General features: G+C 48.0%; 3 protein-coding genes and 1 non-coding gene across 6 annotated transcripts in view; 2 read left to right on the top strand and 2 right to left on the bottom strand.

Moving 5' to 3' along the window:
- Positions 1 to 2,362: 2,362 nt before the first annotated feature.
- Positions 2,363 to 5,912, bottom strand: VAMP1 (vesicle associated membrane protein 1). The gene is made up of 5 exons (XM_069866473.1): positions 5,847 to 5,912; positions 5,251 to 5,380; positions 4,303 to 4,461; positions 4,040 to 4,091; positions 2,363 to 3,641 (listed from the first exon to the last, which is right to left on the bottom strand). Coding segments are annotated over exons 1-5 (360 nt in total). The 5' UTR covers positions 5,849 to 5,912; the 3' UTR covers positions 2,363 to 3,624.
- A 2,539-nt stretch (positions 5,913 to 8,451) lies between these two features.
- Positions 8,452 to 10,308, bottom strand: MRPL51 (mitochondrial ribosomal protein L51). The gene is made up of 2 exons (XM_069866141.1): positions 10,024 to 10,308; positions 8,452 to 8,719 (listed from the first exon to the last, which is right to left on the bottom strand). Exons 1-2 carry the CDS (start codon positions 10,280 to 10,282, stop codon positions 8,523 to 8,525), a joined length of 456 nt encoding a protein of 151 aa, XP_069722242.1. The 5' UTR covers positions 10,283 to 10,308; the 3' UTR covers positions 8,452 to 8,522.
- The window catches only part of NCAPD2 (non-SMC condensin I complex subunit D2), a 28,209-nt gene continuing 13,266 nt past the window's right edge, over positions 8,700 to 23,642 (top strand). The window contains exons 1-17 of one of the 3 annotated variants that reach the window (XM_069865728.1): positions 8,700 to 8,832; positions 12,621 to 12,696; positions 12,858 to 12,916; positions 13,369 to 13,550; positions 14,020 to 14,159; positions 14,495 to 14,622; positions 14,708 to 14,831; positions 14,912 to 15,059; positions 15,446 to 15,643; positions 16,150 to 16,284; positions 16,812 to 16,896; positions 17,390 to 17,564; positions 17,819 to 17,940; positions 18,909 to 19,118; positions 20,839 to 21,013; positions 22,505 to 22,589; positions 22,738 to 22,871. In XM_069865728.1, coding sequence (XP_069721829.1) covers positions 12,907 to 12,916; positions 13,369 to 13,550; positions 14,020 to 14,159; positions 14,495 to 14,622; positions 14,708 to 14,831; positions 14,912 to 15,059; positions 15,446 to 15,643; positions 16,150 to 16,284; positions 16,812 to 16,896; positions 17,390 to 17,564; positions 17,819 to 17,940; positions 18,909 to 19,118; positions 20,839 to 21,013; positions 22,505 to 22,589; positions 22,738 to 22,871 — 2,051 coding nt within the window. In that variant the 5' untranslated portion in view covers positions 8,700 to 8,832; positions 12,621 to 12,696; positions 12,858 to 12,906. Of the gene's footprint in view, positions 8,833 to 10,507; positions 10,668 to 12,620; positions 12,697 to 12,857; positions 12,917 to 13,368; positions 13,551 to 14,019; positions 14,160 to 14,494; positions 14,623 to 14,707; positions 14,832 to 14,911; positions 15,060 to 15,445; positions 15,644 to 16,149; positions 16,285 to 16,811; positions 16,897 to 17,389; positions 17,565 to 17,818; positions 17,941 to 18,908; positions 19,119 to 20,838; positions 21,014 to 22,504; positions 22,590 to 22,737; positions 22,872 to 23,642 lie in introns of those variants that run through there. The other 2 variants (XM_069865719.1, XM_069865738.1) reach the window with 2 other exon arrangements.
- LOC138716921 (small nucleolar RNA U85) lies at positions 12,973 to 13,294 on the top strand. The gene has a single exon (XR_011336788.1). It is a non-coding gene; the product is annotated as a small nucleolar RNA U85 (small nucleolar RNA).

Here is a 23,642-nt window from a genome sequence, read left to right as displayed (position 1 = left end):
GTGAAGGTATCGGGATGAAGCAGCTGACGTGGGAGCTGCATGTTTAAAGGCAGAGCCTGAATTTCCAAGTAGACATACGAAGAGCTACACTGCCAAAGCCTTGGCTTTGCTCTTAGTACACATTTAAAACCATGTTTTGTCCAGGCTAAAAGATTCTGCAGGAGCAGCAGAGATGCAGACGCTTTAAACGATGGCGCCTCAGAAGGCGAGTTCCCAGCACAGCCTGGTACTTTGAACACCTACAGGAGGATTATGCTTAGACACCCAACTCTTTCTGAGAGCTTGCACATGACTCACGAGTTGGGCACAAGGCTGTGCTCCAGAGCAGCTGGCCAGCTTTGGAAAACAAGCACAGAAGCCCCTAGGTTTGGCTGGGGACTTGGAGGCCATGTAATCGATGGTCTGGAAACACAGATGTTCTAAGAAAAAAAATTTTGTACTCCACTTTCATGAACAAGGCTGAACACTAGCAGAAAGACAGCATACACCTTAGCAGGAACTGTAGCATGACTAACTCATTCAGATCGTGCAGGTCTGAACTGTGCTGAAGTTTAGACTGTATGTGCTGCTTTAATCCACCAGCGAGTCCAGACACCCTCCTTTCTCAGGAAGGCTTTCAACTTTGAAAGAATTAGCAGAGCTATACTGCTCCAAGTTCAAAATTGACCATACACTGTCTGGTATGATTTTGTTGATGTTTAAGACTGGACAAAGATTGATGATAAGGGAACTACAAGCCACAGCTTGTTTTACAACCTAAAGTTTGTAACAGCAGGCAATAAGGGCACATGGATCTCATATTTTAAAATAAGTCTGCACTGGACAAAGCTCTGTCATTTCTTTTTAATGAGTTTCAAGTGTACACTGAAGCAGAACAAGGCATCACTTACCTTATTCCAGCCATGCTCCAAGATACGCCGAGAACAGCAGTCTGCTCTTGGGAGCGCTCCATTTGGATCACAAACACATGTCCCAACACCACTCCAACTCCAATAGAAAACTTTTTCTGGGTTTAGGGGCCTGAGAACAGGTTATTGAAACCTTCAGGCAACACACCCTCCATTCAGGGGACCACCACCCGACACAGTGGCTGGACATTTGGCAGCTGGAAGTAGAGTTGGCTTGTGCAGCCACTTCCCCAAGAGCTGCTGGTTCATACATCTTGCTACAGACTTACCAGTCAGTCCAGCATATGGTTCCAGGACAAATGGAACTACCACCACTGCAACAAAAGAACACCCGCTGCTTTGAGGGCCAGAACTTCAGGTGTGTGTATAGCATGGAAGTGACAAAAAAATCATGATCCAAACCAGTTTGGTACCCCAACCCCTTCCCATCCACTGACAGACCAGACAGACTCAGTAAGGTGGTGAATTGTGTTTCTTAAAGACCATTTAAAGTACATGAGCTGATTACTATAACATGCCAGAGATTACAGTTGTGTTTATAGAGGAAGGAAATAAACTGCACGTGCGTGAGTGGCTGTAATGCTGTGGACAGCAGAGTCCCTTGCTTTTACTCAGAGAGCCTTGGTGATTTTCTTTTTTTGCCCATGCATAGAGACACAAAGGAGGGGAAAGGGAGCAGAAGAGGCAACATACAACATCTAAGAGAAAGAAATGAAAGAGACAGCCTAGGGGGACCTCAGCCCCTAGAGGAACAGGAAGAATAGGGCACCAAAGGCTTCTTTAGAAGAGTTCAAGAGAATTGCTGTTCTGGGGGCCTCAAGCTTGTATGCCCATCCCCTAAAATCATAGCAGTAAGTAGTACAAGCACGCCCTGGCTCCTCTTCAGCAGATGCACATCTGACCGTCCATCACATCTCAGTTCCACAGGGAATTAGGGAAGTGCTCAGGGGACGAGGGCTGCTTCACTCCAGATCTTCCTCTCTGCCCTCACCCATGGTGGAGAGGGATGGAATTGCAGGGAGATGAACTCAGCGCAAATGAAATGCTGGGGCATGGAAGTGAGCATGCAAAACCTAGCCCCTTCCCAGATGCCCCGTGAGGAGGAAAGGTGCTTCCCCAGCACACCAAATGAAAGAAAAAAGCATCTGCTCCTCCCATCTTTTGTACTTCACTCCCATCTGGGAACTCTAGTGACATACTCCCCTGCCTCCTGGCATCTTCTTAAGCCTAGGCAGATCCCAGGGTGTTCTAGAACTGAGGTAAAGCTTCCTAAATTAAAAGAGTATGCTCTTTCCAGTCTAGATTATAGGCTACATCACAGCTTGTAAAAAAAAGACAAGATGTACATTCCACAGAAGACTCTGCAGAAACTGAGGAACGGGGCAGCTCATTTAACCCCAGGTTTGACACATTCAAGCAACTCACAGCTCTTGTTTTTGAAAGAGGAGAACAAGGGGACAGCTTTCCATGCTGCAAGTTCACTTCCAGCAGAGACCATCTTGGATCTAAATTCAAGAAAACCCATAGCAAGTAGGAGGATTTCAGTTTGACAGGCAAGATCTCTAGGAATTAAGCTGCCAAACTGGGACATCTGATGTCACTTTAAAAATACTCGTGGAAAGAGCAGCATTTCCCTTTGAATTCCTAGCCAAGCATTCCAAGCATTTTCTAACTCCTGCTGAAAGTTAGGACTTTGTGGCAGCAGAAACAGAACAGGTATTCATAAACAGAAAGCTGTGTGGCTTATACGGTCTCATCTAGAACAAATCTAGTCTCCTTCACCTCCATCTACTATGTAGTGGATTTCCTTTGTCATTCAACCCAGTAATACAAAAGCCAAATACCCATTCCCACTCTGCCACTATCCCAAAGTCTTCCAGAAAGCTACAAGATATTAGAAAGCCACAGGGTCTTGGCTTGTGTCTGCATAGATGAAAGGAATACTTGATACCCTGCACCAGACTCCTTCCTGTGGTTCTCTTGTTCCTTCTGGCAGGAGATTTTACTCACACCTTCTGGATAGTAACAAAATCCTTTCACTTAACTGTATTTAATCAGTTGCACTTGACTGAGGTAATCATGTAGGCTCTCCTTTATAATAACTGAAATGGCCATGTTCAGACAGCAAGTCATCTGAAAGTAAGGACAGGCAGACTAAACTGCTTAAGTGCTCATCTCTCCACGGCTAGAGAAATCTAGATGACTATATCTAGATCAGTCAAATAGCTCAAGTCACTGACCAACACAAACTAGCCTTTATTTCAGAAGCTCAATGAAAAGCTTAAGTCATGCTGCCACTGTTCAGGCAGAATACTAAAGAATCTCCCATGCTGAAGTCCTTCATCCCCAAAGGCACTGCATTAAGGCATTCTTATTTTGCTAGAGTCCACACAGGCACTATTTGACAAGTTCACATCCAAAAATAAACCACAAAAATTCCCTGCAGAAGAGCAGGAGCATTAGCTAACCCACTCCTCCTCTACTTCCCTCTCCTCTAAACTCAGAGGACCTTCCCTAAAGCTGCAGCAGCTGTTGAAGAGTCTAACCATGTTCAGTAGAGCGCTTCAGAGTCCTATATAGAAGACAAATTAAAACCAATAAAGAAATCAATGAAGAAGCTAGGTGGAAGGGAAGGGAAGGAAAGGAAAGATTCAGGGACGAGAAGAGACAGGCAAGGTGACAGGGGACAGTAGGCTGCAGACTGAAGGAGCTACATTCAAGTAAAAAAGTAAACTGGAGACAAAGCAATAGGAAAAAAAAAAAGGAAAGAACAAAAGGGCAAGTTACACCAAAGGTTCCCCCAGAGACTTCTAAATCTCCCACCAGGGGACGGACTTGGCAACCCACCCACTCCAAGGTAAATGCCCCTCATACTTACAGGTTTATCCGACCTAGCAGAATTTCCCATTTCTACAATGATGGCCACCCCCAATTCCTCCTGTTACTATATAAAGCATGCCACTTCCACAGTAAGCGTGGGAGTTCCGGCACCACCACCTCCCCTCCCCGAAGAACTGAAGTTAACGCTCATACAACCAAGACCCTCCAGATCTCAAACCAAAATAGAAGAGCTTAGAGTGCTCTAGAGTTGGTGCTTCTTCACCTTTGATCCTGGGCTTTTTGGTACTTACTTACAATCACCACCACCACAATGGCACAAATCACTCCCATCATGATCATCATCTGGAGAGAGAGATTGTCAAAGAGTAATACTCAGAACACACTGACAAGTTCACATCTTCCCTGACAGCCAAGACCTCAAAGTCTTTACACAGTGAAAGAATCCAAGCATTTAAAATAATTATTAAGCCCCAACTAGCCTCTCAAAGTCCTGCAGGAGAAGGCTAGCTCAATTTGCTTCTGATGAAGGAGGTCATGGCACTAGGAAACTCACCTTGCAGTTCTTCCACCAGTACTTCCTTTTGAGTTTTGCTGCACTACTTTCAAATTGTGAGGCACCAGCTTGAAGCGCATCCGCCCGGTCATCTAGCTCTGACAGCTTCTGATCTCGTTCCAGCACCTTGTCTAAATTTACACGCATTATATCAACCACCTGCAGAAGGAAGAACAGTAGCAGAATTGAGCTGAAAAAGCAAAAGCAGTAACTTTGCCAATAACTAAATCCAAGACGTTAATGAGTGTAAGCCCCAAAGAAAGCAAAAAGGTCAGGATATGAAACAGTTTTCAAGTTGTTGTCTACTCTGAGGTGGGGAAAAAAAATCCTAGACACCCTGCTTCAGTATCAGTACAAGTACACTTACTATGGGGCTGAGGACTTGGTTTATCACCTGTTTCTAAAAGCTCTCAAATCCTGCAAGCCTAAACCACCCCTCTCACAAGCTCAGACCTACACTCCCCACACCTGCAAAGACATAACTTCGAGCTACATGTTGCTGCCCCAGTGAGGTGTAAAGTTGTTATTGCATGACAGCAGCCGTGCTACAGACGCCGACCCTGGAAAGCCAGGCAAGGTCCCTCACACCTGACACACTGAGCCCGCATACCGACTGTTGCCTTGAAGCAGCAGTTGCTGGGAGTCGTTCTGGATGCCGTATAGCTTTATTTCCACAATAGGCACACGACACATGATGCAACGCACCGAAAACCTAACAGGCCTGCTCCTTAGAAGTCATACCTGGAATTAAGCAGCGTTTCAACAGAAACCTATTTCATCTCTGCTCCACTCTCTTGTACAGGCCTTGCCATTGCACTTCGATTATTGAGTATTTTCCGGCATTGGCAAGACGACAGCATCTGCCCCCTCAGGAACAGAGCCTGTGAGGAATGTCGCTGCTGCAGAGCGGTGGGAGAAGAGCGCGGGGCAGCTGGCAGGGCTACTCACCTCCTCCACCTGCGCCTGCGTCTGCTGCATCCGCCGGTTACTGGTCAGGTTGGGGGGTGGCCCGGGGGGGCCGCCACCGGGGGCTGCCCCTTCGGGGGCCCCGGGAGCAGGTTGCTGAGCTGGGTCAGACCTAGGGAAACGCACCCATGGGCAAAAGAGAGAGAGGAAACCCCCCAAACCCTCCCGAATCCCCGCGTTCCCAGGCTTTGGGGGGGGGCGCGCTGGCAGCACCCCAGAGCCCGCACCCTCCCCGGGAGGGCGGCGGGGCGGGTCGGCCCCGGGCCCCGCGGGGGTGACCGGGAGGCGGCCGCAGCGCGCCGCAAGCAGCGGGTCGGGGTGGGGAGGACACAGCAGCTCTGTGAGCCGGCCGGGACCCCCACGCACGCCCCGACCCCCAGGGGGAGAGAGCGGGGCCGCCCAGGGCGCGGCGGGGGGCGGGGTGCGGGCAGCGCTGCCAGCGGGTGCTGCAATGCGCCACTCGGCCCCGCCGCCGGACAGGGCGCGGGATCCGCGCGTTCCCGCTGCCTGCCTCCCTCCCCCCCCCTCACCGACACCCAGCCCCGCGCCGCGGCGCCTACGGTGGGACAGGCACTTACATCGCCGAGACGGACTAGAACCCCCGTGCACCCCACGACGAGGCAACTCCGCACCGGTCACCTACACCCCGCCTGGGGCACGCTATTTATAGGCGTCTAAGCCCCGCCCCAGAGCAGACAGCCAATCAGAAGGCGATGTAGGCGGGGCCTCTCCGGGAACAGCGAATCAGAGCCGCCCCCGGGCTCCCCCGCAGCAAATCAGCTCCGCCCCCACGCTCCCTCAAGACAGGCCCCGCCCCCTCCGCCGCTCGCCCAATGGGAGCAGAGCGCCCCGCCCCTGCGGAGGGGACGGGTAATGGCGGGTCCAAGGGCCGCGGCGTGTGAGGGGGCTCCGGTGAAGCCGCCGTCCCTGTCATTAAAGATACGGTGGTGCTGGCCTGCTTCCATCACGCAGCACGGCGTAGAGGGAGGATCAGAATCGGCCCTTTGAAGTGGCTTGGTTGGAGCCTCCGCTGCGGGAAATCAGGCTCAGGTTTGTATTTTTTTCCCCTTCTGAAGATGTTGAGAGGCCTGCTGGATCAGAAAGGACACCAATTCGGGACAAAAGGGAGTGAGGAACCCTGTTGGAACAAGAAGCCTCTCTGTACAGCGCTTGGTGGGGTGAGCAGGGTGGCAAGTGGCTGGTTCACACCTACACGGAACCCCAAGTTTCTTTTCATAAGGTGGCACAGGTCATTAATACAAGCTTCTAGTGTCAGATCTGATAGGTCAGGAGGTACGCAAGATAGACATTCCAGATTATAGCCTGGGAGCAGTTTTGGGTGCCACAGTATAAAAAGGATATAAAGCTACTGGAGTGTCCAGATAAGGGGACACCAAGTTGGTGAAGGGTTCAGAGGGGAAGCCATGTGAGTAGTGGCTGAAGTCACTTGGCCTGTTGAGCCTGGAGAAGAGGAGGCTGAGGGGAGACCTCATTGCAGTCTACAGCTTCCTCACAAGGGACAGAGGAGGAGCAGGCACTGATCTCTTCTGTCTGGTGACCAATGACAGGACCCAAAGGAATGGCAGGAAGATCTGCCAGGGGAGGTTTAGGTTGGGCATCAGGAAAAGGTTCTTCCCCTAGAGGGTGGTGGGGCACTGGAACAGCTCCCCAGGGAAGCAGTAATGGTGCCAAGCCTGACAATAATCAACAAACATTTGGACAATGCCCTCAGCCACATGGTGTGAATGTTGGGGTTGTCCTGTGCAGAGGCAGGAGTTGAATTCAATGATCCTTGTGGGTCCCTTCCAACTCAGGACGTTCTATGATAATACCAGGCTGTGACTAGAGCAGATGATTTGTAGATAGGGCTGTTGAGGGTTAAGGAGCAACCTAGCACCGGCCTCAGTGGAACTGAAGGCTCTTAAGCCGTGCCTTCAGACAAGGGACAAGTCACAGAAGAAGCTTCCGTAGCTTGGCAACCTTCCCGCCGCAGTTTGAAGACTGTTCCAATAACCATTGCAAATAATAGAAGATGGAGCTTGTGGAACTGCTGGTCCACAGAGCCCTTGCCAAGTTGGTGCTTAGGGACTAAGAACTGACAAAGGTTACAAGACACTTCTGGTGACACTGTCGTTTCTGATATATTTTCAGCCAAGGATTTGCTACACTTGTGTTTTGCATGTGCAATAACCCCATGATGCTCTTTCCAGGTGCTTACTAAGTCTCCAGCTGGATCTGTACGCATTTCCTGAATCTACAACACCTTCTGGCAGAAGTCGCATATGTCTGCCACTCTGCTCCTGAGAATGTGGACTTTGGCTTCACTTTGTTGAGGCTTACACCCAAATGAAGTCCTTTTCATTCCCTACCACTTCCAACCAAGTGTTTCTGCAGATAAGAGTAGAATTGCTCTGACACAGGATACACCAAGCCAGCAGATAACGCCCCAGTTACCCAGCAGTTCAATTAAAAACTCAGAGAGATGGGAACTGGCAAATGCCTGCTCGTCATAACAGAGCTTTCTTAAGCATGCAATGGTCTTTGTGATGCTGGACTAGCAGGATGCCAGCTTTGACTCGCCATAACTTCTTCTCTAGAGGAACCAATAACAGTTACAGAAAACCAGAAGCCAGAGTTTCAAGGAACACTTAGGTGCCTGAATTACTTTTGCAAATCATGACAAACTAAAACCAAAATGCCGCTTGGTCGGTAATCAGCACTAGAACAGAGCTAAGTCATCAGTGTGAAACAGATAAATCCTGTTTTTAAGACTGGTTTTGATGTATTTCGACTAACACCTGGATCATTCACACTTGATATTCATCACAGATAAATGGAGGGCAAGGGGCCAAGCAGTGAGCAGGAAGGTGGATTGGCAGCCACTCAGCACTACCTTGAAAATTTGGCTATGAGGGAAAACCCAAGCTGGAGCATACTGCAGCTGTCAAGTTGGACATAAGAATATGCAGCTGACAAAGACTAGTCAAAAGCCTGACCAAAAAGAGAGGACTCTCAGGCCAAGTTCAGGGATGCAGGGTGGAACAGATGTCTGTGAGAAGCATGTCAGAAATGATTCAGAGGTCAGAACGTGCACAGAGGAGCTCAGGCCTGGAGCAGCAGCAGGACCTTTTGGCTGGGTCAGGAACACACAGCAATGGCTGCAGAAAGCACTGGAAACTCAACTGTGTGAAAGCTGGCTTTATTCTGACTGCAATGACATAAAACCATGTTCCACATGTGAAACCATGTTGCTCCTAGCGGTGCTTCCCAGTACGATTGAAGCGTCTGTACAAGTACCGGATCCTCTTGTTGAGTTTATGATAGTCCTCTACAAACATCCGATCTCCCACAACCTGCTTCTTCCGGATGCACCTCTGCAGCTCGTTCCCCCGCCAGCCTTGCAGCCACTTGGGCCCCACGATGAGGTTCTTCGGGTGGACCTTGAACCCACCTGACAACAAGAGGGTAGAAAGAATCAAGGCAGGACCTGGAGGAAGCGGTTCCCAGGGCAACCGGCCCCTATCCCCCTGCCCTCTCGCTGTTGGAGGAACCACTATTATGGAGGTGAGTCACCAACTCATAGCATTGTTAGGTTGGAAAAGACCTTTGAGATTGAGTCCAACCATACCTGTCCACTACTAAATCAGATCCATCTGCCCATCTTTTAAACACTTCCAGAGATGGTGACTGAACTACATCCGTGGGCAGCCTCTGCACTTGCCCAATAATCCTTTCAGTGAAGAAATTTTTCCTGATATCTAACCTGAACCTCTCCTGGTACAATTTGAGGCCATTCCCTCTCATCCTATCGCTTGTTACTTGGGAGAAGAGACCAACACCCACCTCGCTATACCCTCCTTTCAGGCAGCTCTAGAGAGCCACAAGGTCTCCCCTCAGCCTCCTCTTCTCCAGGCATTACTGGGATTGTTTAAATCCCAGATCCCTCAGCCAGTCCTTAAAGTTTGTGCTCCAGACCCCTCACCAGCTTCACTACACTTCCTCTGGACACGCTCCAGGACCTCAATGTCCTTATTGTAGTGAGGATTTGAGGTGTGGCCTCACCAGTGCTGCATACAGGAGCAGAATCACTTCCCTCATCCTGCTGGCCATGCTGGTTCTGATACAAGCCAGGATGCTGTTGGCCTTCTTGGCCACCTGGGCCACTGCTAGCTCATATTCAGCCACTGCCAACCAGTGAACCCCAGAGTTCTTCTCTGCCAGGCAGCTTTCCAGCCACTCTTCCCCAAGCCTGTAGTGCTACACAGGATTCTTGTGTCCCAAGTGCAGGACTTGGCCTTGTTAAACCTTATCCCATTGGTCTCAGCCGATCCATCCAGCTTCTTCAGATCCCTCTGTAAGGCCTCCCTACCCTCCAACAGATCAACACAGATTAGTATTATCCACGAACTTTTTGAGGATGCACTTGATCTGTTGATCTACATCATTGATATGAATAATATCAGTGCTACAGGCACTTTCTTCACAGAAAGGGTCATTGGGCACTGGCAGAGGCTGCCCAGGGAGGTGGATGAGTCCCCTTCCCTGGAGGTGTTTAAGGGACGGGTGGATGAGGCGCTGAGGGGCATGGTTTAGTGTTTGATAGGAATAGTTGGACTCGATGATCCAGTGGGTCTTTTCCAACCTGGTGATTCTATGAATCATACGAGTTCATACAGTTGAACACGTGAAGATATTGAACAGAAACAGCCAACACCGAGCCCCATCAGTCCCGGGGCCACAGCGGGGTGCTCTTACCCAGGATCCCCACGTTGTCGTAGACCCCGAATAAGGCCCGTTTTTCCGTCCACCGATCCACCTCCTTGCGCTTCGGGGGCTCCCTGATGCGGATGGGGCGGGTGAGCCCTGCCAGGGGCGAGGACAGCGGCACGGGGAGCCCGGGCCGCACGGGCCCGCAGCGCGGCCCGCCGCCGCTAAGGCTGCGTTCGGCCCGGCCCAGCAGGGGCTCGGCCCGGCCCAGCAAGGCTCGCCCCGCCGCCATCACCAGCGCCGCCATGACGGGGACGCCGCCGGCGCCTCCCTTTCCGCCCGGAAGCGGAAGGAGGAAGGCGTTGCGCTAACGGTTAAAGCAGAAAAGGGCGCCGACGATCGCGCGAGGCGCCGCGCTGCCGCGCGCTGATTGGCTGAGGTGGGGGCGGGGGGCGGGGCCAGCGCGGCCCGCGCGCTCCTTTGAGCTGCCCGAGGGCCCGCGCGGGCGCTCGGTTCGAGTCCCTGAGGCGGCGGCGGCGGCTCCGGCCTGCGGGGCTGGGCTGGGGCCATGGAGGGGGCCTGGGAGTTCTTCCTGCCCCTCACCCGCGCCGACCTGCTGCGGGATGGCGGCCCTGGGCGCTACGTGGTGGAGGAGGTGCTGTCCGCCCGCGAGCTGCCGCAAGCATTCACAGGTAAGGCCAGGCCCCTCTCCCCGGCCCGGCTGGATCCTTCCGCCGGGCTCCCTCTGTCGCAGGAGGCAGTTACTGCTATAAAAAAGAAAAATATCTTTGATTTAAGCTGAAGTGGACTTAAGTCTCATCTAAGGAATTGCATTTCTTTTAAAGTCAGACTGACTGTCTCTTTGAGAGTGATTCAAAGGACAGAGTTTCCAAAGCCCCTTGCTTTCTAGTGTTCCGCACCGAAGTGGGAGGCTAGGTGCAGCTGGGCAAGGATTCCCATATAATAACTCAGTAACAACTAGATAGTCATAGAATCATAGAATGTCCAGGTTGGAAGAGACCCACCGGATCATCGAGTCCAACCATTCCTATCAATCACTAAACCATGCCCCTCAGCGCCTCGTCCACCTGTCCCTTAAACATCTCCAGGGAAGGTGACTCAACCAGCTCCCTGGGCAGCCTGTGCCAGTGCCCAATGACCCTTTCCATAAAAGAATTTTTCCTAATGTTCAGCCTGAACCTACCCTGGTGGAGCTTGAGGCCATTGCCTCTTGTCCTGTCCCCTGTCACTTGGGAGAAGAGGCCAGCACCCTTCTCTCCACAACTTCCTTTTAGGTAGTTGTAGAGAGCAATGAGGTCTCCCCTCAGCCTTCTCTTCTCCAGGCTAAACAACCCCAGCTCTCTCAGCCGCTCCTCATAAGGCCTGTTCTTCAGCCCCCTCACCAGCTTTGTTGCTCTTCTCTGGACTCGCTCCAGAGCCTCAACATCCTTCTTGTGGTGAGGGGCCCAGAACTGAACACAATATTCAAGTCGTTGAATAACAGTCGTTAATAAGCAGGTACTCTTTATTAGCAGCGCTGAATGCATGGGGAAATCAATCCTCCAAAAACACGCATGCCAAGCAAGAAAACTATGCGTCTTTTATAGTACAGATCTATACACTTTTCATCACCACACCTCCAAAAAAGGTATTAATTCCTTTCCGAAGTGTCATTAACATATCTCCACACCATTTTTATATGTGCAGAGAGTCTGTTGGGTGGTCTGAGGACCTCCTCCTGGGGTCCAAAGATGAAGACTAGAAGTAAGGGGGGTGCAGCCCAAATTTTGAGAAAAACAGTCCTTTTCTGTGTTTCGGTTTCTGTGTGGATTTCAGGCTTCCTTATCTTATCTTGCAAGATGCCTGTTCCTTTCACAGCTGGCCCACCTTTAGGTAAACATCCCTCCAGACACATATCACTGTGGGATATACAAGCTTAGACATTTGTTATAGATCAAGACACAAATTCAAACATTTGTCATTCATTGGTCCCCCTTTAGGAAAGGAAAAAAAGAAGAATAAAACATTTCTCGAGACACATACCGCTATAAGTTACACTAACTTAGACAGTTGCTATTGACCAATACAGAAGCATAAATATTTGTCACTTATCAAGAGCATGTTTTCTTTCCAGCAGTGTTTCTTCAGGCACTGCTCCTCCACTGGAGCTGATAACGCCTTGTGCTTGGTGTGGTCTGTGCGGAACAGGTGTCTCTTCCTTTGCAATCCCTTCTGTTTGCAGCCTTTCCCTGTCTGAAATGCAAGGTCAGGCAGAGCTGGCTCCAAAGCTCCAATTTAGCAAGACATTTGACCATTGTGAAGTTCATAATAACATCAAAATGAGTCTTTGGGAAGCAATAGAGCATGTATAAGATTTCTGGGGGAATTTATCCACGTGCCTCTCAGTGGGAAATCTGTTCTGTCTCAGCTCTTGTCTGGCTGCACCCAGTTGATGGAGATGACTCCTCATGTTGCCCAGCCCTGATGAAGGCTGCTGCTATCTAAAGCTCCAAAGCAAGTCTTGGAGAGTTTGTTTGCTGGCTTTTTCAGTATCACTTCCTCACCCTGTGCTGGGCTAATCCCCTGCCAGTTACCAGCCTGACCGCCTGTATCCCTCTCTCCCACCACTTTGTATCTCCCCACAGCTTTCCGGACTGCCTTCCGGACACAGGGCCCTCTAGCTGTGCTGCAGCACTTCGACTCCATCTACAGTTTGCTCCAGTGAGTACAGTGCGAGTACAGGGTGCAAGGCCTGAGCTCCCAGGGAGAATGGGAGCGGAGCAGGTGGAGGAGGGTTGTGGAGAGGCTGGTGCATCTGGGCACTCATATTTCTTTCTGCTGCTCTTTACTTGCTTCCCTCACACACTGTGTTTGCTTTGCAGCCACTTCCGAGCTGTGGGGACTGATCTCAAGGAGGATACGCTGGAGCTGATGATGCAGGGTGGGTATCTGCTGTTTCCAGCTGAAGCAGGAGTAACAGTTTGCTCTCTTTCGGCAGCTCAGTGATGATATAAAGGCTAATGTGACTTGACCAGCTGGGCTGCACCCTCAGCTCACTCCTGTAATACGGGTCTGTAATCTTGGTGGACAATGCAGAGTTGTGCGTGTTTGCTGTAAGGGCAGACCGACAGAAAACCCTCTTCCCCACATCTCTGGGAAATATATCTTTGGGATGCATCAGCTCTAAGTGAGTGTTTCTATGAGCTGATGAGGGGCTGAGGGACAGGATAGGACAGCGCTTCCAAGGTTTGGGTTGCAGGGCACAGCCCATGTTAAAGCTGGTGAGATGTGAGCACACGTCTTTGGTAATCTGATGGCTGCTCTAAGTTTCCAAAAGAGAGGATGGCCAAGGAGCCTGACAAGGAGTGCTCATGTCTTTCTACCTCTCTTCAGTGGTGTCTCGTCTTTCCAATGAACTTCCTGCCATCTTGAATGATTCTGGACTGAGCCATGCAGACCGTGCTGCTCACCTCAATGCTCTCAAGATGAACTGCTATTTGCTGTGTGGCCTGGTGGATGCCTTTGAAATGGAAACCTGCAAGAGTGGTTCGTTGAAGGCGGATCATGGTGGGAAGGTAGGTGAGGGGACTGGGAGGAAAAGAAGATGATAAAAGTGGAAACTGCATAAGTTTGCTGAACTCAGTGATGCTGAACTCAGATGTTATAGCAGGGCTAACAGAAACATGATGCCAGCAAGAGCAGCACATGATGTGGCATGCTGGAATTTCTGTGAAACTGTACATGGAAAACAGCCAATAGGACTATATGTGTCTAAACATCAGCAGGGACTCGAATACCTTCATGTTCTTCTCTGTCTATCTGGTACTTTGTGTGCCGGTAGTTTCTCGAGTTCCCTTCTCAGGCCAAAGATGACAGCAACGGTCATTTGATGTGGGCATATAAGTTTCTTGTACATCTCGCTGTATGTCTTTTACTGCTGTAGAATGTAACAGTTGTTTTCACTTTTGAGGGAAGCAAGGTAACAACGGTGATTTTTCTGTTATCAAGCTGCTGATGTATCGCATCACGTAATCTCCTTTCTAGAACAAGAAGAACCGTACCCAGACCTCTGGATCCCTATGGGATGAGGAGAGGGAGCCGCTCTTACATCTGCTCACGCAGGTGCTGCAGCTGGATCTCCGTCAGCTTTGGGGTGGTATGGCAGTAGAAGAAGAGTTTGTCAGGTACGGGATGTAGGGATGGGATGGGTGGGATGAATGACAGTGGTTTTCTGGGAGGGAGGGTTAAATGTTAAATCTGCCAGTGAGGTGGTATTACAGCCCTCTGCAGGTTGCTGGGAAACTGAGGAAACATCTTCCTGAGACAAAAATTATGTGTTTAGGAACCTCTTCCTTTCCTCATGCAGGCATCTCAAGTTCAGATGGTTTTTGCTCAGTTTTTCAAGGCTACTGCAGAATCTCTCTAATTTGAGCAATATGTTTGCCTAGTGCAGTGTGCTGGGAAGGTGTTGGTGCAAGTTGTGATAGTGAGGTTCATTGTCTCTCTTCTGTCGTTTTAGCTTAGTGACAGGAAGCTGCTACCGTATCCTGGAGAGTCCAAGTATTGGTCTGCAGAAGTACCGGGCCACACGGGAGGCTGTGACACATCTACTTGCTACAGCTTTGGTTCACTATGGTCACATGTTCAGTGAGTTCCTGCTCTTCTGTCCTTCTTCCTGAAGCCATTGCTGGTTACTTTCTCTGACCTCTTTCTTCCTCCTCATGTGCCAAAGGTGCCTCTCTGAAGATCACACAGATGCTGCAGCACTTTGAACATGTAGCCCCGTTGTTTGCACAGGCTGTGAGCCTGTGGGCTACAGAGTATGGTGTGAGTAGCCTGGTGGGTGAAATACTAAGGTGAGAAAGATACTTTAGGTCTGTCCTTCTATCCCTAGCAACTTGAGACACCTTCTTTATTGTTTCATTTTTCTCTACAGGGAAATTGGACAGAAATGTCCGCAGGATCTGACACATGATGCTTCTGGAATCAAAGGTTATGCTGTCTTTATAACTGAACTGGCTGAACAGATTCCAGCTCTGGTGCTATCCAACATGAGTGTTCTTCTGCGTCACTTGGATGGGGAGGTACATCCTGCAATATTACCTGTGCAGGGAAGTGGTGGAAGTGCTGCTATCCTGCTTGTCTGTCTGAGGTCCCAGCTGTTGTCCTTGTTCAGTACTTAACAAGTTAATCATTGTGTTACTTTTTCTTAAACTTCTCTTAAAAGCCTTAAGTTTTTTTCATATCAGTTCTTGTCTTTTGTTGATGAAGTTGGATAGCAGGGCTGGATTACTCTGTCTTGCAGGCACAGCTGTGTTCACCCAAGGTTAATACAAAGTCCATAATGGGAGAAATTCACTTGGGTGGAACTTGGGACTTCGAAGGCCCAAATTCTGGGCTATCCTTCCCTTTGGCTTTTCAAGTCATGTCATTCTGTCTGTTCCTGACTCAACAACTCTTCTTTTTGCAGAGTCATATGATGCGGAATGCCGTTCTGGCGGCTATGGCAGAGGTGCTGATGCAGGTGCTGAATGGTGACCAGCTGGAGGAAGCTGCCCGTGGTACGCGGGACCAGTTCCTGAATATGCTGCAGGCCCACATCTGTGATGTCAATAGCTTTGTGCGCAGCCGTGTGCTGCAGCTTTTCACACGAATCGTGCAGTGCAAGGTAAATCTGTGCTGGGGAAATGGCATTGCCTCAGTTGTCCCTTCCCCTGTTGTGTTTTCTAAGGGAATTTCTGCCACTCTCCTCTTTGTTTGCAGAGGCTAAAGTTTAACAGAGAAAGGTATTGTCCCTGGGTGCTGTGGTGTCTGCAGTTCCATTATTCCAAGAGACCAAAGATTCTAGGGGTGAGGAAACCAGGGAATGGAAGTTACATGCTGCTGTTCATTAGCAGGACAGACTAGAAGGAAGAGCACAGTACCCAAGCTCTGTTTTGGCATTGGTATGGGAAAGCATCACCCTTGGTAGATAGGCTAAGACTCAATTCAGTAGAACCCTGGATAACCTAATCTAAGTCCTTGCTTTCAACAGAAGTTGGACCAAAAAATATCCTGAGGTCCGTTTAGACTTAGATTTTGTCTGTTTTAGATCAATATGTCTGTAGTAAAATAACTTTTCAGGAGTTTCTAGGCCTCCTTGATAACTTTGTCTGTCTTCTCGTTGTCTGCTAGGTCCTGCCTTTGAGTCAGTTTCAGTCTGTGGTATCTCTGGCTGTTGGGCGTCTCCAAGACAAAACTATGGTAGTGGTCAAAAATGCGATCCAGCTCCTGGCTGCATTTTTGTCCAACAATCCCTTCTCCTGCAAGGTAATTCCGACTAGTATGATGGATATGTTTAGATGTCTGTTTGCAGGCTGAGTATCTACAGTGTGCTGTAGCCACGGCAGCAGCCTTTGTGTCTGTGGGATGGGCAGCATAACCTTGGTCTCTGCAGGTGGGAGCTTTCTGGCTTTCCCAGGTTCAGGTCTTGCTTTCTCTGACTCTTCCCTTGCTTGGTATAATTGGTAGGTATGCTGAAAGCTAGGAGGGATGTGTTTGTGGAAAAACCTGCAGCAGTTTAATTTGAATCCACTGTGGTGTTTCTTTCCTTAGGGTTAGAAATAGTCTTTTACAACATTCTGCGCAAAGCTTGAGCTCTTCAGGTTTAGCTGCACCTTCTGAACTTCTGAGATTCAGACTCGCAATTTACAGCACTTCCCATTCTAGGAATATGGCCAGAGTCTACTATTCCACTTTCCAAAACCGGGGTTATCTGAGTGGAAGAGAAAGAATCATAACATTTCATAAAAAGAGGATAAGTAGCTTATTTCTTCCTCTCTTCATGGTATCTTCAGTTGAGCTGTGCTGACTTGGCTGAGCCGCTGAAGAAGGAGGTGCAGAAGCTGCAAGAAATGAGAGACTGTGGCAGATCCAGAATAGGTAATTTCCCTTCTTCCTCTTTCTCTTTAACAGGCCATACCAGGACTTATTTTTCTTCATCTTAAATTTGCTCCCAGATTGTGGTGGCTTTTGTCTCATATCTCACTCATGTGAGACAGTGAGCCCAGATAAAGGGGAATTAAACTCACAACAGTTTTTCCATACACTGTTGTTGTAAAAGGACCATACAAGTATCTAGATCAACTGTTTATTTAGCTAAATATCGTATTTCAAGGCAAGAACTGAAAATACCTATGATCACCTTCCTAGATTTTAATTTTCAACCATTCAGGGGCTGCTTGAGCTAGAATTTTGGCCAGATATAATATTCTTACTGCAGTCTGGGTGGGATCAGCAGTGGGAGTAGTGTTCACCTGTAGGGGGCAGGGAAAAAAGAAGGAGAATTCCTAAGTTCTAGATGGGGTTTTTTTCCCCCCCATTTATGGTGTCATTTGAGTCTCTTTATTCTTCATTCCCTCTTTTTTTTAAATAGCTTCAGTGGTCACCCCAGAGGAAGAGTGGGAAGCAATGCTGCCAGAAGTTAGGGCTGCCACACAGGAGCTCTTCCAACCCCTGCAGGAGGGGGAAGAGGATGTGCTGGAAGTTGAGGAAACAGTGGAGAGTACATCGGAACAAATCACTAGGCTGCTGAGGAAGCTGAATTACAAGTAAGAAGGCTCTTTGGTTTGAGAGAGTGTTTATCCCAAGGGATGTGGTGGTCTCATTCTCTGTTCAAGAAAGATTTGAGCTCCAGGGCAGAGGGATGACTGTCAGTACCATTACTCAATAGGACTGACAAGCACCTAGTGCAAGGTGCTAGCAGGAGCTGCTTTCTCAGGTGTTCAGGACAAAGTTGGATTATTTCCTTTATGTTCTGCCCTAACGGGTTGCTGATGTTCTCTTGGGCAATGTCATTGTCCAGGAGTGCAGCCCGCCTTACGCAGAAGGCCCTGTGTCACTTCCAGGGGAAGGAGCCCTTCTGTGGTGCCATGGAGGAAAATGAGGAGGCAGCAATCCTGGGCATTCTGAAGAGACTTTTCTTAGGTAACTATTATACTTCAGATCTTTTCCCCAAGTCCAAGCTTATACCAGAGCTAGACCAAAGCCCTCTGGACTGCCCTATCCCTCATTCTGACGAATGGGGCTCAGTTTTTGTGTACTTGACAGGTCATAGAGCTGCAACATCTCCATATCACTTGCCTACCTAGTGCCCTGGCATTTTCACTGGATCACATTACTGTTATTTCATTTCTGGTCAGAACAGTTTCATGTTCCCAGTAGGTGTGCATTTCTGATGCTTTAACTGACATAATATCTGCTGAGGGGAGTGAAGCCAGTGTTTATCTACTCACACCCTTCAGTGCTGACCGAATGTTCTTCCTGAACAAGTAGTGGCACATAACGCTTATTATCCTTAGCGGCCTTGACAGTGTCTGAGTGAAGCAAGGCCTTGCTTATCTGGGGCTGAAGCCTCTGGGTGTATTTTTAAGATTTTGCATGCTTTGTCTTTGGTGTTTGTTTCAGAATAAGGTTTCCTAGTCGATCCCTCTGAGGTCTTTTCTGTCAAAAGGCTACTATCTAAATCATTTAATCTTCTTAACTTTGTAAGCTCTTCACTTGCACAAACTTTGCTAGGGTAGTAGTAGTGTTTGCCTTTTACCTGCTCTGCCTTGATTCTCTTTTAGGGCCTCTTCCATTTCTCACAAGCTGTCGAGTTCAGATTAAAGCCTTCAGAATTTTAATGGAATTTACACCAACTGGACCATGCTTTTTCTGATTCCTGTATTAAGCTGGCATTTCTCTGGTGCATCACACTGTAGTACTGAGCCTTGCTCTATGGCATGCTGAGTTTTGTCTTTGTAGCTAGGCCTAATGGCAGAATGTGGCGTTTTGTCTCCTGGCTCTTGGAAAGTGTCAGTTTAGGGTGGAGAAAGAAGGGTTAAAATGTCCTGAACTGTGCCTGTTTCTTTTGTACCTTCAATGCTGCTCACACAAGTGTTCATACTATGCAGGTTCATGTTCAGGTGAGACCAGCAAGGATCTTCCACATGGGAACAGTAGTCCTAAGACTGAGGAAGTTGTACAAGAGGAACAGTCTCAAACAGAGCTGGCCAAACAGGAGATGTTGGTGCAATACCTGAAAGATGCTTACAACTTCTCAGTGAAAATCGCAGAAGCCGTGAGCCTGATCAGCAAGTTGATGTATGAAAACTGTGTCTCAGGTATGAAAAATAGCCATGGGGCCTTTTTTGCCTCATGCAGTTTCCAGACTTTCCCCCTTACTGAAGAGGTGGTGTGGGAGTGGTGGAGCTCAAGGGTAAGGGGAAAAGAGCTGCTCCTCACTGAACAGATGTCACAGGCACTCCCAGGATATTGGAACAGCAAGCACCATCTAAGTGGGTTTCTCAAAGAGGTTGTGTTAGGGCATGAATGGGCTCTTTGGGAATCCTTTTTTTAAATATTAAAGTTGAAAATGTTTAAAAGCAAGGTGACCAAACTGACTCAATTTATGGAAGCTCCCTGGCTCCTCTGGAGGGCATGTATGCTCATCATCTCAGCCAACATTCTCTCAAAGTAAGCATGGCCAGTAAACTGAATTCTGTTACCTGCTTAGTGCCCTGATGCAGCTTCAGGTGTTCTCCTGGCCACAGGAGGGGAACTGAGCATCTTATGTTGCCCACCTCACCTTTGCTTGCACTTTATTCTGTAGCTAAAAGTGATCTTGACCAACAGGTTCTGTGGCCTGATCTTCACAGAATCACAGAATGACTAGGTTGGAAAAGACCCACTGGATCATTGAGTCCAACCATTCCTATCAATTGCTAAACCATGCCCCAGAGCATCTCATCCACGTGTCTTTTACACACCTTCAGGAAACGTGACTCAACCCTATGCGATCTTCAGCGCTGTAGTGAAAGGTGGTGATGAGTAGGCCTATGAGTTAATTCAGCTGTTCATATTTTAATACTAGAATTACTGTCACCAGTTAGACAGTTTAAGTGCTTCCCGTGAATCAACACCCCAAGAGGGCCCAGGCATAGAAGGGAACAGCTTCATCCTATCCTCCCAGGCACATTTTCTTGCCAACCACTCGCGTAGTTCTGGAGTACAAGTGGATCTGGGCACTACAGCACCCTAGATTCAGACAAACACTTTTGAGGCTGCATCTGTATTAAGATCTCCTGCTACCCATGATACACGTGGGCTTCCCCAGCAAAGTTTGGATGTCATTTGGCTGTTTACACATACAAATATGAACTCCTGAGTTCAATGTCTTTACGGGTCATTTGAAGTTCAAGGCTGAAAGGGTGCCCCTTGCTTGATGTTTAAACACCAGTTTTATAAGTTGGAGCTTCTACTGGTGTAAGCTCCCCCTTAGCCAGAGATCAGGCTCTATGAACTGCTCATTGTACAGTCCCTCTAAATCATTACTGTGGGTCTCTTGTGAATGTTCTCCAACTTAATGTTTTTTCTTGTGAGCAGAATGCTGGGTAGTATATTTCAGGAGTAGTCAAGCTAGAATCAAATACGTTATTCCTTACCCCATTCCATATTATACATCAAATACCTTAGTTTCTCTGGTTACGGAATTGCACTGGGGCTCACATTCAGCTGCTTGTGTCTGCTGTGACCATGAGATTATTTTTTTCCCCTGAAGCTATTGTTTCCTGGAAGAGAATTTTGGTTTTTTTTTTAAACATGGTCTCTGTGCTCTTTTCTTAAATGATTCGCATTAGATTTATCTGTAATATTGTTAACATGTGCCTGTTTCCTCCAGGACTTCTACATCTTTGTTCTAGTGACCCAATTCTAGTAGCCCTCTGCAGACAGTAGCACTGATCTTAGATGCATGTGGGGCTTGCTGTGAGAGCTCTACGCCTATGAATTTGTTTTAATGGAGATTAGAAAAGGACTACACTAACACAACTCTTCTCTCTGCAGTGGTGCAGGAAGCCATTGAGTTCTTTGTGACGGTCTCGAAGTTTGGTGTGCCCCAGGCCCTGCTTGGAGTCCGCAGGATGCTCCCCCTCATATGGTCAAAGGAGGCTGGTGTTAAGGAGGCTGTTTTGAATGCCTACAGGCAGCTCTATCTGACCCCCAGCGGTGATTCAGAGAGGTATGGTTCTTCCTAATCAGAAGGTTTCCCACACACACCTTTTTAATTTTGGGGAGCTGTTAGGAAGAGGATATGGAGAGGAAGAGAAATCAAGGTTGCCATGCTTTGTGGTGAGCTGAAGCATGAGGTTAGATATCTGAGTATGCCAGTCTTCTGTGGGACCTACTGCTGAGCTTCTGATCTTGGTTTGTCATGGTGCTTATGTGTAGGAAATCCATGCAGCAAAACTCCATGTGAGACCTTATGAAAAGAGAATTATATCAAATTCAGCTGTTATCAGGCATTCTTGCTTACCAGTCTCATAAATTTCACTTTAATGCAAAGTAATGCATTGAAATACGTATGCCCATATAACCTGGGTAAGGGTCTCCATGACAGGGAATACAGGCAGTCAGTTAGGAATGCTTGTCAGTGGGGTTATTAATTAGCAACAAGGAGTTGATTTTTTGGATGGCTATTTTAACCCTTTTGGGAGTCATCTGTTGTTACAAAGACATCCCATGTCTAAGAGCTTTGCATGCTTCACCCTCTGTGGGCAAAGTTGTTGCCCAGTGTCTGTTACCCTAGTTTGTGTTTCTGTTGGGATAATAAGAGGAATGGTATACAGTGTGGCCTGAAGTTGGAGCTCTCTTTCTGTTACCAGAGCTCAGGGGTTTTTTGCACACTATGGCCTTATCTGAGTGTAAGCATTCTACTTGTGATGTAAACAACACATTCCTCAGTGTTTACTCGTTTTCTTCCCGTCACTTGTCCTTGATTTTTCAATACACACCGTTTCTTTATCCCTCACACTGTACGCAGTTAGTTCTTATTATTTGGCTGCTTTCACATGAATTTCTGCTGGTATTTCATTCAGAGACTGATCTTGAATCTCACTGTAACAAATCTCTATGTGTGACAGATGAGAGGATGTTAATGGGGTCTTTGAAGCTGGGTACTGCTTGGGTGCTTGTTTCTTCCTCACTAGAAAGGAGCTGTGTCTCTTCTCTGCTTTAGCAGTTGGGTTTTTCTCTTAGCAATTGCTCACATGTAAATCCTGTTGGATACATATTCACTAAGATTAAGCGTGATCCCTGCTGAGATGCACCATACCTCATTCTCGTTTGAACCATTGGGACAATAACAAATGATCTCTGCTTCTTATTTCTTCTTGATAGTATTGCCGAGAGAATGACTCTTCTGCAGTTTGAGCTTTGACTTTATTTATTCACAGAGAGACGTTTTAAGGTTTTATGTTCTGTAGGAATTAGTACTTTGTGTGGTTAAGAGCAAGCTGTGAAGTGGCTAGTGAGTGCCTCTTGTTGGGCACTTGAGCTGGGTTACTTGGAGAATTCCATCTTATGAAGGGAGAAGTTTTCCTGTACCCAGGGATCAGCTTTGTTGTCTAATAGATGTCCTCAGTTCTCTGAATAGAAGTGTAATTGTGACAGTTGTTTTTCATTTACTTTTTAATTTTTTATATTATTTAATTCTGTTTCCTCCCCTTCTAAGGGCCAGGGCCCAGGGCCTGGTGCATTCTCTCTCTCTTGTCATGGTGGATGCGTCGCTAGGAACGATACAGTGCTTAGAAGAAATAGTAAGTACTTGCCTTGCCTGGGTTTGAGTTGAATTTGTAATCTTAGATGTCTGTTATATTAAAATGGTAGTCATTGAGTTGCTGTCTTTGTTGGGTTGAAGTTCGTCCTTCTCTACTTCTCCCTCATTTTATTGCATTTCTTTTCCAGATTTCCGAGTTTGTGCAGAAAGATGAAATAAAGCCTGCTGTGGTCCAGCTGCTTTGGGAACGATTCACAGAGAAATCTCAGTGCTCATCACTAGAACGACGTGCTGCTGTGATGCTGCTGGGGATGATGGCACGGTGAGCCTGGGGCCTGGTCTAATCATGTGGGTGGGAGGATGTACAGGGAATTGCATTTTATCAAAGAACTGTGCGTGCTGCATCATCTGTCCCTCTGTTCTGCAGCTCCAGAATCAGTAGCCACATCATGGGATAATGAACCCTGGAATTAAACATAGTTGTGCTGGAACCCACTGGCATGGTCTCTTCAGAGTATGATGACATTACTTTGTGTTCTGAATGTCTTTCTCAGAGCTTACTGTGTCACAGTGTTGCAGCTTTGTCTGTGTTTGGGTAAGAACAGCGAGAAGCTGCTGATATGTCTGGAGCCCTTTAGCATAGCGGGAAATAAATCTGCTTCCCTTTCTGGGGGCAAAAAGAGTGTAATTGCATCGTAGGGTTTTCACTTCCTCAGTTTCCCAGACCAGTAACCCTTTAGCTTGTTTCTTCTTGCTCTTCCTACTTCAGACCTTCATCTGTCAAACAGGCCTGCATAATGAGCTTCAAAGTTCTGGGCTCTAGAGCTGGAGCCATTTCTGGAGCTTATAGCCACTTCTGCAATTTGAGTATTGGATATTCCTTCCAAGGTATTTCAACCACCCCATCCCACGTGCTCACAGCCCAAATTTTTTCTCAAAATTAGGAACCTTCCCTAAAATCACAGCATTTAAAGAAAACTAGGTTCTTTGGGTATCCCATGAGATCCTGTACCAAGCCTATGGGTATGTGTGTGTGAAACAAGAACAGCATTGCCTTCTTCACAGATCTGCTAAGGGAGGTGATTTTGCTTTT

This window comes from Phaenicophaeus curvirostris, chromosome 1 (genome assembly GCF_032191515.1).
Source record: "Phaenicophaeus curvirostris isolate KB17595 chromosome 1, BPBGC_Pcur_1.0, whole genome shotgun sequence".
NCBI classification, from domain to species: domain Eukaryota; kingdom Metazoa; phylum Chordata; class Aves; order Cuculiformes; family Cuculidae; genus Phaenicophaeus; species Phaenicophaeus curvirostris.
This window is presented reverse-complemented; position numbering and strand designations above follow the sequence as displayed.